At 44.4% G+C, this 17,321-nt stretch overlaps 1 protein-coding gene across 5 annotated transcripts in view; it reads right to left on the bottom strand.

Annotated features, from left to right (window-relative positions):
* Positions 1-15,284, bottom strand: part of Oacyl (O-acyltransferase like) — a 54,255-nt gene extending 38,971 nt beyond the window's left edge. For 4 of the 5 annotated variants that reach the window (XM_006526015.2, XM_006526018.2, XM_006526016.2 and 1 more), the window contains exons 1-3: positions 14,213-15,284; positions 5,207-5,346; positions 2,054-2,132 (exon numbers count right to left, since the gene is read on the bottom strand). In XM_006526015.2, coding sequence (XP_006526078.1) covers positions 2,054-2,132; positions 5,207-5,346; positions 14,213-14,360 — 367 coding nt within the window. In that variant the 5' untranslated portion in view covers positions 14,361-15,284. The remainder of the gene's footprint in view (positions 1-2,053; positions 2,133-5,206; positions 5,347-14,212) is intronic. The other variant, NM_177028.3, reaches the window with a different exon arrangement.
* Between the last annotated feature and the right edge of the window lie 2,037 nt (positions 15,285-17,321).

The raw sequence follows: 17,321 nt of genomic DNA, 5'->3' as shown, positions 1-17,321 counted from the left end.
GTCAAGCTGACGATGAAGGTTAACCATCACCTAATGCAACGTCTGTTAGTTGAAATGTTCCAACATCCCATGGAAACCACTGTGCAGCAAGTCCTCCAGGCTCTGGCTTCAGGATGTCCATCCTACCTACCCAGGGTGTCTCTCTCTGTCTCTCTGTCTCTCACACTGTGTGTCTCTGTCTCTCTGTCTCTTTCTGTGTCTCTGTTTTTCTGCCTCTGTCTCTGTCTCTCTCTGATTCTCTGTTTCTGCTTCTCTCCCTCCCTCCCTCCCTCTCTCAGCAATGCTTTGATCATCCTGCGGTGGCTTGGCCTGCTGTCCTGCTCCAATGAGCAGCACCTGTGCCAACAGCAGCCACCTGGCATTACTGAACTGCTTGCCCCACATCTGGAGGAGAGATATTAGCAACTCCATCTAAAAGCTTCAAGAAATAGCTGGCAAATCCTTTCCAGATGGGGAAATGTTCCCCCTGGGCAAAGATGCTCTGATCTCAACCCCTGCCTCTGCTAAAGCTGGAGAAAGGTTGTGCCATTCAATACTAGTTTCCCCCAGCAGTGCCCCAAATCAGCTCAACTCAACCTAGCCTGGGCCTGCTGGGCTGGTTTCCCAGAAAGCACCTGTGTGTCTCTAAGAATGTATCTCTAAGTATCCTTTTATCACCAGCAGTGACGGCCAGCCCAGCGTTCCACTCCATTTGGTCAGCTCTGGCTAGTACGGCTTAGTGTTAGCCAGAGAAATCATACTAACTGATCAATCTCTTAAGCAAGACAACTTGTTAAATTTGGCATCTTGGTTACAGACTTGAAATGCTAATTGTACTGTAGATGCACACCTGTTTTTGTTTTTATGCTAGCCATCACTTACCTATAAAACAAAACAAAAAACAAAAAAAACAAAAAAGTAAAATTGAACCAGGATTTCACAGATGCTGAGAAAGCACTAGGCCGATGAGCCATTTTTGTTGTTGTTTTGGATCTAAAACTGTTTTGCTATGTAGCTTAGGTTATCCCCTAACTTCTATAGCCCAGGCTGACCTTCTCCCCTATCTTCTGGTATGCTTGGGTTGCAGGCATGTCACAACATACCTGGTGTTTATTTGTTTGTTTGTGGGTTTTTTTGGGGGGTTGGGGTGGGGTTGTGTTTGTTTGTCTTTAAACAGTACATGAAACACTAGGCTAGACAGATATTGTACCCAAAGCTGTGAAAGTCACTATAAACTTAGAGGACAATTTAAAGTTATCAAGAATAGCTCTGAAGGAGAACGCTCAGTCAGGAGCTGTTAGTTCTTTTTTAGATGACCAGAATTAATATTAATCACTAGTGATAAAAAGAGACAAATCTTAGGCTTTAAAGCTCTTGCTTAGAATTTTTAAAAATACTTATAGAGGATCAAACAAACCAGTTTCCATGGGCTAAAAATGTATTCCTCTGCACGCCGAAGGTCAAGCACGACTGTAACGCAATAGAAAGTGGGAGCCCCTGAACTTCAAAGCCTGTCAGTCCATGCTCGCTGAGACGGGAGACTGAAACTCAGGGGAGATTAAGTGATTTGCTCGGGATCACACAGCTGCGAAATGACAACCAAAACCAAATGCTGGGCCCTCGGTGCTAATCCACTACAACCGATTGGCCTCACACAACCCCAGTTCCAAACGGCCTTCCTGACCCAACAGTTGGCAGACACATGGGCAGAGCAGAAAACTCACCATATGGAAAAGAGACACTGCCCACTCCGGTCTCCAGGTCTAATGAGGCAGTTGTGGGGAGCCAATTCAACTTTACGTCTTTATACATGGAGATCCAGCAATTACCTCCTGGTTATTGTCTTTCCTTCTCTTCCCCTCCTGTCTTCTTCACCATGGTCCCCCCACCTCTGTTCCCAACTTCCCTCCCCTCCATTATTCTCAGTTAAGCTGATAAACCAAAATGAAGAGTTAGTATGGTCCTGAAGGCGCAGCTTTGTTGATTCTGAGCAGTTGGAATTTTCAAACTTCGTGCTGACACAATTTGACTGTTTGTTTGGTGTTTTTTTTTTTTGTTTGTTTTGTTTTCTTACCCAGCTGAGACATCATGGTCACGTCCTCTTCAGCACAAGAATCAGGGACACACACGCCCACACTATAGTCTGTTCCATCCTGGGAGACACAATGCCACAGCACCCTTTAATGTTAGTGTTTGCAGTATACATACATGCTTACTTGTGTATTTATTCATGTGTATGTATTTATTTGTGTGTGTGGTATGTATGTGTATGTGTATTTATTCATGTGAGTGTGTGTGTATGTGTGTGTATTTATTCTTGTGTGTTTGTATATTTATTCATGTATATATTTGTGTGTATGTGTGCATAGTGTATGTGTGCCTGTGTATTTATTCTTGTGTGTGTATATTTATTCATGTGTGCATATTTATTGATGTGTATATGTATGGTGTATGTCTGTGTATTTATTTGTGTGTGTTTGTGTATTTATTCTTGTCTATATTTATTCATGTGTTCTGTGTGTGTGTGCCTGTATTTATTCATGTGTGTTTATTATTCATGTGTGTGTTTTTACTCTTGTGTGTGTGTTTATTTATGTGTATATATGTGGTGTGTGTATCTGTATTTGTGTCTGTGTGTGTATTTACTTTGTGTGTATATTTATTTGTGTATGTGTATATTTATTCATGAGTTTGTGCTTATTCATGTATGTGTGTGTGAGTGTGGAGACCAGATGCCCACACAGATCATCTTTCCCCCGTCACTCTTCACCTTGGTTATTTTGAACTCATGGAACCTGGAGATCATTGATTTTGGCGAGAGCAGCTGGCCAGTGACCTCATGGGACCTGCCTGTCTCTGACACAGCTATCACACACACATGTACATACCACCCAGGAGCTGGGGTTATAGACCTTACTCAGTCTTTACACGGATGCTGAGGACTCTACCCAGGGTTCATAATACCTCCAAAGTAGCCACTGTACCCACTGAGTCATCTCCCCAGCTCCTTGTTTTGCTTTCAGAGGCAGAGTCTCCTGTAATTCAAGAAAGCCTTGGTTTTCTAATCCTCCTGCCTCCGTCTCCCCAGTGCTGGAATTACAGTCATGAGCCACCATAGGCATGATTATTTCTAAGGAAGGCTGTCACTACCCTAGCGTATAGCAGGCAGTTGGAGAGAGAGAGAGAGAAACGTGCTGAAAGACAAATAGGTTTCTGACTTCTCCAGACACAGTTTTGCCAGTACAGGACCTTCCAAGCGAATGCGGATCATCAGATTCACCTATGTTAGGTCGCACATCAGATTCACCTGTGTTAGGTTGCACCTGCACCAGGTTCAACGACACAATTTAAGAAGTTCTGAATAAATCACCACAGCGCATTCCTTTCTCCTTCATGTGAAAGGCAATAAAAACTGGCTCCCCTAAAATCATTTAAAGAGTTATCAACATGCAATTTATGAGTCACGGGACACATATATAAAAGAAAAAAAAATTTTTTTTTAGAAAAAATCAAGTCAATAACTAGAATGCCCTTCTTAACAAAGATAAGCCAAATCATAAACACAAATTTTTGAGCAAGTTCTTCCTATTACACAATGAACATGATTACGGAGGACTGAACTTTTGCTCTGATATCAAAACCATTCATCTGAAAGTGGCCCTTACACAGTCATTCTGACCATCACTGGGACAAATGAGGCTCGGGGACAACATCCCTGCCTGCGTGGCTCACCACTGTAAGGGTTGTAGAGCACTGAGAACAGAGAGACCCTGTTTCCTGTCACTTCAGACCATGGTTTCTAACTAGACAGCAGCATGATATTATTCCAGCCATGTGTGACACACGTAAAACCTATTTTGTATTTAATGAGAGGCTGCAGGCTGTCTAGGCTTCTATCTGTACTGCAAAGGATTAGATCAAGTCAACTGCAATCAGTGGGCTACTAAAAAAAAATTTATTTTTAATTAAGGACACCAAGTTGGGCGAGAGTGGGGTGGGAGGTGGATCTGGGAGTAGTTAGGGAGGTAAATATAGTGTATGAGTATATGAATGTATGAAATTCTCAAAAAACAATAAAAACATTATGTTCTTTTAATAAGATAGAGTGAGCCCTAAAATGATAGTCAGCTGTATTAGTAAGTATCCGTAAATTAATGCTCTTCTGCTTGGGTAGCCTCAAACTCACATAGAGAACTCTGTTTCTGTGGCCAGAGTTATGGGTAACCAGATCCCAGATTCCAGGTACTGCTGCAGAAATGGATGCATTCTGGGACTAGTGCTCAGCAACTGGGTTCTGGCTGTCCTGGTTTGACCCACACTCCTCCAAGCAATGACTATGCTTTTGGTAGAAAGGGTTCAAAGTTGGAACTTGTTGGCAGGGGATGAATGGTGAGAGCCCAGAAAGCCCAAATACAGCAGAGTCCTTCCCAGCCCCCAGCAGAGGGGGACTGAGATGGGCAGAGAGACCAACCAATGAGCCCCCAAGAACATGTATAGAAGATTGTAGTTCAAATTGCTACCCACCGTTGACTTTGGCTCCCCCACTTCAAGGTCTGCCAGGAGTCTTTCCATACAGTGTGGAGGGAGGATTATCTGACCAGCTTACAGGTCTGTGGCAAGTGCCTCTTAGGACATCATTCATTCCAAAGAGGTTGAGCAAGCTTTCGCCAACTGTTTAAAAGCAAGTTTTAGCTGGGCATGGTGGTGTGAGCCTAAAGCCCCAACAACTGGAAGGGAGAGTCTAGCGCTCTCTTCAGGATCCGTGGAATCAAGACCCCTTTGAGAGGATTGAAGAACCCTTTCACAGGGGGCAGATATCAGATATCCTGCATGTCAGATATCCTGCATGTCAGATATTTACACGATGATTCCTAACAGTGGCAAAATTAGAGTTATGAAGTAGCAATGAAAGTAATGTTATACTTTGGGGTCACCACAGCATGAGGAACCAGAGTGAAGGTTCGCAGCACTAGGAAGGCTGAGAACCACCAGCCTAGAGGATCAAGAGCTCACAGTTCAAAGTTAGGGCTCCATTGCAAGCTCCAAGTCATCATTTCTTGTCTCAGAAAGAAGCAGAAGAATAAACTAAAATCTGTCGGTTCCTGAGAGACCTCTTAATAGTTTCTTTTTGTGGTTTCAGTTAGGGAACACAATCGATGAGTACTGTGATGTGTATCTTACAATCTCGTCCTTTGAGCGCAAACACATGAACGTTCTCTCCACTCACCTGAAGGATATGAAGCTTGCAGTACTGCCCCCGGAAACTCCCCTTGGGGCTCCGGGTGGAAAGGCACTCGCTGTAGGATCCCAGCCTGTCCACGTTGCCGGTAAGAACGTTGCTTCCAAGCTTCCCCACCGAGTCATACACTGAATCCCAAAGCAGAAGTTTGAACAATTAGTTTCCCTAGGCTATGCTACTTACAAATGAATTATGAGGGACGTGAGTTTGAATGCCCAAAACGCATGTAAAAAGCTTAGCACGGGGGCTTGTCCCTGTAACTATGTGTGTGGGTTTCTTGTATGTGTCTGGGATCCCCTGAAGCTGGAGCTACAGGCAATTGTGAGCTGCCTGGCAGGAATTCTGCTTGGCATAGATGCAGGGAACAGAATTCTGGTTCTTTGAAAGAGCTGCCTGCATCCTAACCACTGGGCTACCACCACTCCAGCCCCTCCTCATCGTTCCTGATGTCCTTAATTTCAGCTCTGTCTGGACACTGGCGTAGATTTCTCTCGCCTATCCAGTTCGGTGTTTCCTGAGCCTCTTCCCGCTTTCATCCTGGAGAAAGCCTAGCTATTGTTTGCTCAAACATTCTTTTCTTTCCTTTGCTATACATAGTTCTGTATCTGGGTCCTATTATCATCCCAGTGTGGCATTTTAATGCCCACATCTCTGTGTTCTTCCTTTCCTTTCCCAACTCTTCAGCCATTCACCCTTCCCTGCTCTATTTTGAGAAGGCTATGAACTGAGCTAGCCCGCCAAATTTTCTTCATCTCCATCCATCTTAATATTTACTTCTGTGTTATGTTTAGATATCAGCTGCAGTATTCTTACTGTCTTTAATATCTTTTTCATATAAGACTTATTTATTTTATATACATGAGTACACTGTTGCCGTCTTCAGACACACCATAAGAGGGCATCAGAGGGCATCGGATCCCACATGGATTCCCATGTGGTTTCTGGGAATCGAACTCAGGACCTCTGGAAGAGCAGTCAGTGCTCTTAACTGCTGAGCCATCTCTCCAGCCCCTTTTGTTTTTATTTATTTTATTGTTATTCTTACAGTCTGGGCAAGCATTCTTCCCTGGTATATACAGGCCCAGTGTCCACCCCTTTCCTTTTACTAGCTCCAGATGATGATGATGATGACGACGACGACGACGACGACGACGACGATGATGATTTCAGTTACACTTTATTCATGTATTTGTGGGAAGGGGGTGGGGCATGATGAAGTCAACTGTGGCCAAGGGTGAGGCTTAGACAAGACTATTTTCCAGGTGATTCTAATTCTCAGCCTAGTTTGATTTCTCTGGACACTACAATCTCTGCTGGACTCCTGAGCAGGGCTTCAGTGGGGCCCTGCATGCCCTGACTTGCCTTCTGGTCTCACCCCACGCTGCAACCACAGCATCCTCTCTGCTCCATTCTAAAGATTCACCAGGCTAAAACTTGTTGGCCTCCCGGGTTGGGCTGTCCCTCCTCCCAGTCTACTGGCAAGAGTTGAATCATGCTGCAAGTCTGGGCTGGAGAGCCATCTCTCGCAGGAAACAACGCAGACTCCTGCTCTGGGTGTCACACTGTGTGTGCCACGATGCCCTGTCTGTCTCCCATGAAAGTAAGGTTGTGCCCTGCCTTAGTCAGTGCACACCCCAGAAGAGGAGCTTTGTGGAGGTTGGCTGAATTGAATTAAACCCTGATAGAGCTGGTCCAAACGCGCGCACTTCTAGCTCTGAACATTTATTTTGAGGTTTTCCCTTGGTCACAAAATACTACAAGTGTTTATTACTAATTGACTAGAGTGATTTTTCAAATCATGTTCCCCATCACAGGATCTCCCAAGCTCTGCACCCTGAAGTAAAAGGGTGTCAGGGAAAGTGCCAGGATGTGGAACACTGTTGAGATCGGTGCCCTTGGGGCGGAGCCTTTGGGGAGCATCCAGCAGCCTCCAATTCTCCATTGAAGCTCATTTTCTCCTTTCCTCTCTTGATCACCTTGGTGCTTTCCCCATAAATTGCTCTGGTTTTCACATTGCATTGATTTTCCTTCTGATCCAGGGCTCAACTGGATCAAACTGTCCTAATGAGTTTCCATCAAGTACCCAAGGACACTAGAGCGCAGGCACAGTCCAGCTAGAAATGCTGCATCCTAAGGAGGGAGGGACGGGATTGGGACTAAGCACCCAGTACTGCGAGTCTCTGTGCTTGTTCTCGGTTTTCACGGCCAAGTGATTAAGCTACGTGTTTCTATGAGCTGTGCTAGTTGGCAGACGTTTCCTTCTCCTGTGGTAGTGATGACGTGTGTATTAAAATGAAGTTTCTGAGCTTGTTTTCCCACAGCTCTGGGATCAAGCCCAGCGCCTGGTACAAGCTAGGGAAGCACTCTGCTGTCAAGCTATTTTTTTTTAAAACAAGATTTCACTATAAATTTACCTAAGAAACTCAAGATCCTCTTGCCTCAGTCCTGAATCAATATTTCATAGTCACAGAACCTAGAACTTTCTATGGGAGCCACTTTATTAACCTATCTCTAATAGATTTTTCTTAGTTTCTGTGGAGGTGTTGGTCCTGAGCAAAAAACCTTCCAGACAAACTTCTGGGTAAAACAGCCATGGAAATGGGCACTATCCAAACACTGAACAATCACATATATTAGATGGGTCATATCTTGGTTGGTAAAGCCCTTGCCTAGCATATGGAAGGTCCTAGTTTCAATCCCAAGCACCACACCATAACACACACACACACACACACACACACACACTGTCTCTGTCTCTGTCTGTCTGTCTGTCTCTCTCTCTCAAACAATACAACAAAAATGCCCAGGCTGATGGCAGACTAAAACAGGTTTCCTCTCAAAAGCTACCCACATCCTAGCTCAGGTGGGTGCTGCCCTGTCGAGTGTCCACTCTGAACTTCCTCCTCTTAACAGGGTTCCCTATGGGCCTTCGTGTCTAGGAAAGAGTTGAGGCACACAGACAAGACAAAACAATGACTATAGGACATGATGGAGCCAAAGAGACTGCAATCAAAATGGGGGAGTGGTGATCTGTCAGAGCGTGAGCGAAGAGACTTGAGGCAGGGACCAGGGATGTGCAGGGTTAAGAAATTTTTTCGAGGAAAAGCGCTGTCTGGGATGTGTGAAGATGCTGCGATCGATCAGATGTCAGACATAAAAAGCACTGCAGACTGCTCGGGAACTCCGGGCTATCAGCCGCCCAGCCCCCACTCCGTCTAGAGAAGTGAAATGGAGTCCTGGGTGTGGCCTCAGCTGTGGACAGCATCGGGAAGGGGCTGGTGTGGGCTTTGAGAAATGATTGAAAGCATCCAGCTCTAGCTTAGGGCCTGTGTCCTCCACCAGAGATATACAGGCTTCTGTTTTTCCGCTCCGGGTGATAAAACCAGCGGGATTTAATTCTGCAGCGTGTCTGGGAGGTCAGAGCCGTCTGCATTAGCCTCTTCCTGTTCTATAGCCGTCTTGACAATCTTCACACCCAGAGGAGCTTGAAGCTTAGAAATCCATTCTCTGATCCTGGACACCAGAGTCTGAAGCAGGAGCAGGGTCAGTTCTTACCAGAGGCTCTGGGGGAGTCTGTTTTCCAGGCTAGCTGGTTGCCAGCACCCCTACCATTCATTACATAGTTGTTCTTCCCTGTGTGTGCCTGCGTCCAGATTTCCTCTTTTAAGGACAATGATCATTGTATCGGGATCCACTCTAACCTTGTATTACTGTTTTAACTGTCACATAATTTGTCTGTTTATAACAACATAGATGCTAAGTTACACATATTGTCACATGCATAAGCACTAAAGGTCAAGGTGTAAGCGTGGGTATTTTTGCATATGCACGCATGTTCATGTGTGCTCAGGTGCACATGTGTGTGAATGCATCTGCACGGGGGGAGGGGATGGAGGGGGATACGCCAGAAGACAACCTCAGGTATCATTCCTCAGGCACTATCCACCTGGTTTAAGACAAGGTCTCTCATTAATCGGGAACTCAATGAATAGACTGCACTTGCTGGCTCGTGAGCCGCAGCCTGGTATCTCTCTCTTGGGCTTCTCTTCCCTGGAGTTATAAGCACCGTCTATTAAACACGGTGCTTGCCAGGAGGCTGTTTTATTCAGCTTTCTCCCTGGACTATAGACATATGTTTGAGACGACACAATTCAACCTACATCTTCTAAGCAGGCATATTATAATGTATACTGATATGAGAAGGACACAGCACAAAATTAATTTGCAAGGGCTGCCATAAAAGTTGCTGCATGGTGCCCTCACCAACTAGTGCCACACAGCACCCTCACCAACAGGCATACTTCTCCTCATAGCTCTGAGATTGTTACAGCAAGAATGGCAATGTGAGTGGAGCTAGGTCCTTCTGAGGCTGCTCTATTTGGTTCCGGTGGGCCCGGATATACACCACAGAGCGTCACAGTCTTTCTTCCCAGTGTGCCTGTGTCCTAACCTGGCATTGCACTGGGGCTCTCTTTATTTTGTTTCAGCTTAATTGTTCTCTAGAGAGCCTCACTCCCAAATGCTTGGGGTAGGAATTCAATATATGAATTCAGAGAAACACAATTCATTCTGTAACACCCACAGATTACAAAGGGAAATGAAACCTGTAACACTCCTTAGGTCAAATTCAGAACGTAGTCAACTGGTTCTCACATAGACCCTTTATTGAATTCCTTGTGTCTCTTGAAGCCATACTGTATGGTTTCTATTCACCAACAGGTATAGTTCCAATAGAAATATCAGCGTAGGGATCTATTATAGCTACACCCTATGGCTTCATACAGGCATAATCCCAGTACAACTGTCACTGGCTGCTTCATTTGCCTCAATAAGAAATATAAAGTTGAAACAAGATGTATGCAAAAATGCCATGCATCGGCCATCACTGGAAAGAGAGGCCCATTGGGCATGCAAACTTTATATGCCCCAGTACAGGGGAACGCCGGGGCCAAAAAGTGGGAATGGGTGGGTAGGGGAGGGGGGGAGGGTATGGGGGACTTTTGGGATAGCATTGGAAATGTAATTGAGGAAAATACGTAATAAAAAAAATTTTTTTTAAAATGCCATGCATCTGTTTATGACCTGAGCAACTTATGTGCTGAATCCAGTAGTAGAGTGATCACTAGAGAATTTCTCACTCTTGTTTGTTTGTTTGTTTTGGTGTTGAAAATGTGTTGGCTATAGATAGCACATTAAGTTTAATTTGTATTCTTAACAATGGCTCCATCAATCCCTCCAGTCCAGTCAACAAAACAATAAACAACTCCTGACTTGTGACAACTGCTAAATGATTTTCTAACACGCTGACTCTGCCTCCCACTGTGATGTACCCATCGGAGGCAGAAGGCAGGTGAGGTAGCACAGCGGCGATTGCCAACATACTAGCACAGTCTGAGCAAAACAACTTCCCAAGCACAGGTAAGAGTAGGTTGGGTGTACGGCCCAATGGTAGAGCACTTGCCTAGCCTTGTGAGGCTGCTAAAAAAGAAAAAGAATAAGAATATGCCCTTTAATCCATCCTTTCCACTCTCTAAATCTCTCTAAATCACCATACCACTTTTCATTTTCAAAAACACATAAATTTTAAAAAGCCTTCTTCCACACTGTCCCCTCAAGGCCCTGACATGTTATCCAGTCACACAACTCATGCCCATTCCCATTTCTGGGCACTGGATTGGAGAAGGTGTTTTAAAATGTGATTATGCAATAAAAGACACAAAGAATAACCGAAACACCTGTGTTCCCATCACTCTGCTTGAAACAAATAACTATAACCAGTTTGTATCCCACCCTCTCCACCACTGCCTAGTCGCCCCTGAGGGCTACATGTGGCCTCTTTCATTTTTGTACCTTTCTTAGATTTTTGGTGTTGAGCCTTCTCTCCAGCCCTGCATACCTTTCTTAACACTTGAACTGCATGCATTTAGCAGCAGACAGCTTTAATTTGCTTAATTGTCTAAATTTAGATACTTTAGTGGTCTCTCTCTCTCTCGATGCCATTTCTCTGGCTGGATCTGTATTGATAGACATCTGTGGCAGCATTTTGTCACTGTCTTTTCTTGTTTCTTCCTTTCCTTTCCTTTTTTTTTTAAGATTTATTTATTTATTTTATTTGTATGAGCACGTACACCTACATGCTAGAAGAGAGCATCAGATCCCATTATAGATGGTTGTAAGCCACCATGTGGTTCCTAGGAATTGAACTCAGGATTTCTGGCAGAGCAGACAGTGAGATGAGCCATCTCTCCTGCCCTCTTTCTTATTTCTTTTGTGGTTTCTTATTTTAGGCAATGATCAAAGGTAAAGGTTTGGTGATTCGAGAGCCTTCTCCCAGAGTGCTCATCCTTCATGGTACCAGATGTCATATGAATTTCCAAAGGAGGAAGGTAACCATCACTCCTGCCCAGCTCTGATGCCCAAGAACCTCAATAGCCATCATGGCAGGATAGCCCTCAGGGGCAGCAGCGAGATGTATTCCTTGGCAGTAACCAACAGCTCTCTAATTGGAAGTAAGACCTGCTCAAAAGGAGGGAAATCATACCTAGTACTAGAAGCCTAGCCAACCACCTAATGCTAGTGAAGTCATGGATTTTGAAAGAAAACCTCAACACCATTTTACTAAGCCAACATGATACATACTAAATATTTGTGTTTATAGCTGCAGATAAGTATAATTCTCATCCTTCATCAAGGAACTTCTCTTTGCAATAGAAGGATATAGATTTAGATAAAGATACACACACACACACACATATATATATGCACATATATACATATACACACACATATATACATATATATAGACAATCAATCAAAATGCAGAGTTGTGGAGCCTGGAAGCAACAGATTCATCTACAATACGATTCCCAAACCTAAGGCTCAGGGATCGCTGTGGAAGAGGTGCAGGGAGACTGGAAAAGCTAGAGGATCAGGGAGTTCACTATGAGAGTGGATCTCCTGGTAATGTCAGAAGCTGTGCCCATGAATTCTCACCAACAGGACCGCCTAAACATGAGGTGAACGAGGATGATACCATGGACAGGCTAAAGCAGTCTTAACTGAAGGCAGAAGAAATGGTCTTCCCCAGGGAAAAGCACACCAATGACCATGCAGTGCCAAATGGTCAGCCCTCGGAACATACACACAGAGTAACACCACGCAGACCGAGAAGGCTGTATTTGTGTATCTAGGACTATATATGTGGACAGACAACGGAAGGGTTTTGAGATCATGTGACATAGGCTCAAACCTTATTTCTCCAGCTTATTTCATAAAATCTTTTACAACTCTATGACTCTATTTCTTCCATCTCTCCCTGCCCATAGAGGGGATTTAAAGCCTATCCAAGGTTCTAAAGGTGCCCAGTACTGACGCCCGATAGTCACTCTTCACTCTTCTTATTGTCCCTTCCCTTATTGTCTACCAGGAAAATCCTAATGGACACCAAGATCAATAGCCCATTCCATGCTCAAAAGTCTCAGACAAGTGTCAAAGTAACTGGGCCAAGTCACAGCAACGACAGAGAGACATTTATCCACTGCAGTCAACAGATAGTCATCCATCCATTTACAGAGGTTTTCAATTTTTTTTTTTTGAGCCATCTATTGGAGGGGATTTTGCGTATGTGTATGGGAGTAGGGATGCTCTTGTGTCTGTGTGAGCATCAATATAAAGTTCAAAGGTCTTTGGTTTGTCCCTTAAGAGTCATCCAAGTCTCTCACTGGCCTGGGACTCACTGATCAGGGTAAACCGTCAGTCCAGCAAACCTCGAGAATCTACCTGTCGCTGCCTCTCTATTGTGGGGATTACAAAGGTGGACAACCACACCCAGCTTTCTTGTGTGGGTGCTGGGGATTGCACTCAGGTCGACCTGCCTACGAGATAAAGCACCTTACAACTGAGTTGTCTCCTTAACCTAAGAAGTTTCTACTTTCATGAGAACAAAAAAACCAAGGATTTTAAATTTCCAGGTGTCTGCGGACAGAACGTGGATAACGCATGGGTAGAGAGGATCAGGGCCGACAGGGTTCATGTGTCTGTGACTGTTGATGACTCTTTAAGGCTGTCTCTATACCACAAAGCTGAGCCTGCTATCAGACCTTCTGGAGACTCTTGGCTACTTGCCTGGCTCGGTTGCAACATCCCCTATCATTTTTACCAAGTATTGTTATGAAACACAATCAGTTCCAAAAACAGGACTTAAATAACCTATTGAGATATCTGAGTTTATATTTTGCCACAATTTCATCAAATCCTGGGATATCTGACCCAGTGTAGAACAGAATTTGCTTCAAATGTTGTAGTATCTTGAATTATCCAAGTGTTCTATTTTTATTCTCTATTATAATACAGGTAGTTTTAAATACAGAAGTGGCCATGCATTTCTAAATGGAAATGGCTCTGTTAGCCTATCTGGCTTTTAACAGAGTTTTCACATTTTTCTTGTTGGTGATTTCCATCAGCAACAACAATGACTTCCATTTCAAAAGAGGTACCCTGTTGAAAACTAATTTGGTTTCAGCCTGTGCTCAGGCAGAAAGGTATGTGTATAAATTTGAGAAACACACAAAAGTCAAATTACAACTACTCAAGTCCAGACAAAGCACACACGCAAAGACGCCTCTCATTGCTCGTCTGAGCCTGTGCGTTTCTCCAGTGCATACCTTAGAGTCTACTCTAGGCATAAGAATGGATGAGCTGGGTACCCTAAATAAAAAAAGCAACGTGCTCCCCAAAACAGATCAAATGTCTCAAAAGAAGAATAGACCCAGACATGTCTTGGAAAGTAGAATTCTATTGATTTCATTACAATGGCATTTCCAGACTGGTTTTACAGCCTTCTGCAGTGGTGACCCTCCCCCATCACGGCTTCGTCATCTGTTTCCTGCGTGGTGTCCTTGCGAATTCTCACGGGTTAGTCTAGCACACTTCTAGGAAATAACTGCAGACTGCTGTGTGCTCAGCTACCCAGCGGGACAGGGGAAACCTACTTACTTCTCAGAGCGTATTCTTTGGGCTTCAGTGAGTTCAGATCAGAAAGGAATTCGTCAGTATCTTGCATGCACTTGAGAGAAATGTTTCTTGCAGGAGAAACAAAGGGGAACAGAGCGTGCAGGCAAGCTAGCGAAGTGAGGGCCATCATTTCTCAACCTGTCAGGATCGGCTTTCCCTTCTCAGACAAAGAGCCTAATATTTATGAAGCCCTTGTCTATAATGTGTTGGGGGGGGTGTAAATGTGACACCTCTCACCCCTTAACAAGCCAAGAGACAAACCGCATCTCCTCAGCCACCTGCAAAGCGGACAGATAAACCATGGAAACCAGTTTATATACAATTTGTTATTGTTGAGTGGGTCAGGGCTGTGGATGTGGCGCCACTGGCCACCTGGCTCCCTTTAGTTATGCAGATTAACACATCCAGCTCACAAGAATCAGGCTCGGATTCTCTCTGGCCTCCTATGTCCCTCTGGGTTTAAAAACAAAAACACGTTGATGATGACGTGCAGCAGCAATACTTGGGTTTTGCTCAAGCACGATGATAAATCCAGCCTGTAAAACGTTTGGCAGAATGGTAATGGAAATAGGGCAAAGGTTATACAACTCTTTACAGATTTACTGGACTCTGACGCTCGTGCCCACGGGAAGGAGCTCTTGCTCCAGGCAGATGCACGCCCACTCACACTCAAACACACATCCGGGAGAGGAAGTCACGCTGACTCTTCACTGTGCTCCCAGAAAACAGAATGTGTGGATCACGAGGTAAACAGTCTCACTGCAGAAAGGCTGTCTTTAAATAATAACGGCCGCGTCTTCACTCCAAGGGCCACACATCCATACATCTCATTTATGCTGCAGAAATACATCCTGTGGGTAACAGTGACTCGGTTACGCGTTCTGCTAATGCTTAGAGCATCTTCTAGTACCCTAGGCTTCCGGTCTTGCCTATATACATGTGTACACGTGTATATATAGGCACACACTCTCCCCAGTGTCCCTTTGATTCCTTTGGTCTCTCAGGACACCCTATCTGTAGAATTCTTAGCAGCCTCCCAGAAGGCTCCCATATATGTGTATGTGTGTATGTATATTATATATGTGTATGTGTGTGCATATATATATATATATATACATACATATATATATATATATATATATATATATATATATATATATATATATATATTTAAGTATAGTGTTTATGCCTGGACATGATGATATATATATATATGTGTGTGTGTGTTGGTTGGTTGGTTTTTCGAGACAGGGTTTCTCTGTATAGCCCTGGCTGTCCTGGAACTCCCTCTGTAGACCAGGCTGGCCTCGAACTCAGAAATCTGCCTGCCTCTGCCTCCCAAGTGCTGGGATTAAAGGAGTTCGCCTAGCACTCGGGAGGCAGAGGCAGGTGGATCTGTGAGTTCGAGGCCAGCCTAGTATATATGGTATATAGTGAGACTCTGAAAAATAAAATAAAAAAGGTGTGTGTGTGTGTGTGTGTGTGTGTGTGTGTGTGTGGTATTCAGTGTGCACACATGCAGAGGTCAACAGCAACCTTGATGGAGCCTGTTCTCTCCTTTCACCTTTATGTGGGATCCAAGGGTCAGACTCGGGCTGCCGGGCTTCAGAGTAAGCAGGTCACCCTCTGAACCTCTCAGGGTCAGTTTCTACTTAATCTTTAAGTCACTGTTGGCTCCTCTAGGAAACCCTCCCGAGCTTCCCCCCAGGTAAGAATAGGGCAGGAGAACAGACATTCTCTGTACCAGCCCTTGGCTTTGCACGCTCATTACTCCACATGACAAGGTTTACCCTCCAGCTCTGTCTCATGCTGGTACAATATTTAAAATTCTGTTTGGGCCTGGGTCTGGGGGTTGCACCTAGAGTATCATGCCTGTTGGGCAAGCGCTCTGCTGGTAGGCCCTCTTTTTACTTTTCATATTGAGGCAGGGTCTTACCAAGTAGCCTTGACTCCCTTGAACTCACCATGTAGCCCACACAGCTCTCAGATGGCAGTCTACCTTTCTCGTTCTCCCAAGTAACTGGGATCCAGGCCCATCAGAAGCTGGCTGACATTTGTCATCTGTGAACATCACAAAATGGCCAGCCTTCCACAGGTGTTTGTAGAATTACATTAGAGCTCTGGACACACAAATACTTAAACTCTTCAGCCATACGCATTATAGGGCAGTTAGTTGTCCGTGACAACTGGTTTTATTTTGCTACCCACCTCCCTAATGTTTGTTTTTAAGTGTGTAGAGGGCTGAGACCATGACAGACTGCTTTCCTTCCATGGAAGAATGATGTCCTAGGTTCAATACCAGGTTCTGTTACCCCTACATGAAAAGGTGAAGAGGGAATTGGGAGGAAAAAAAAAAGAAGAGGCTTAGCTAATTTGAATATTGATGAATGATTAAATAGAAATGTCTTTGAACCCTGGCATTACTCAAAAATGGTTACTCAAAAATCAGGATGAGAGGAGCTGAGGTTTTAGATAGCTCAGTTGGGAGAGTGCTTGTCTAGCATACATGAGGCTCCAGCACTATATAGATCAGGCAGGATGGTATATGTCTGGAATCCCAGACCTGAAGAGGTAGAGGTTGGTGGATCAGATGTCAGCCTAGCTACAGGAAATAGTCTCGACAAACAAACAAAAACCTTACTTTTGGATAACTAAAAGTTTAAGATCCTTTGGATGTCTGTCCCAACTCCTAAAAAAATAAAATAAAATAAAATTATGACTAGTGGAAGTTTAAGGGAACTCAGTCATTTCACAGGGATATTTTAGGCTCCTGATTTATGCAAGACACGGGGCTGGGCCCAGAAATAGGACAGGAAAGCAAATATTGCCTTCATTTCCTGCCAGTGGGCCCTCATCATTTCCTGTCGCGGCAAGCATCAGCTGCCTAAAGTATGTGTCAATGTGATAGAGACAGTGTAGCTGGTCTCTACCACACTGGGATGGTGACATGAGAAAAGATGGGTCTTTGTATTTGGGAGCGAGCAGAGCCGTGGAAAAGCTGAGAAAGCTCACGCAGAGTATGACACACAGTTAGCAAATAGACAACTAGCATCAGGCAGGGGTGAGAGGGGTAGGGAAGGGGAGGGGGAAT

Source organism: Mus musculus, chromosome 18 (genome assembly GCF_000001635.26).
Source record: "Mus musculus strain C57BL/6J chromosome 18, GRCm38.p6 C57BL/6J".
NCBI classification, from domain to species: Eukaryota; Metazoa; Chordata; class Mammalia; order Rodentia; family Muridae; genus Mus; species Mus musculus.
This window is presented reverse-complemented; position numbering and strand designations above follow the sequence as displayed.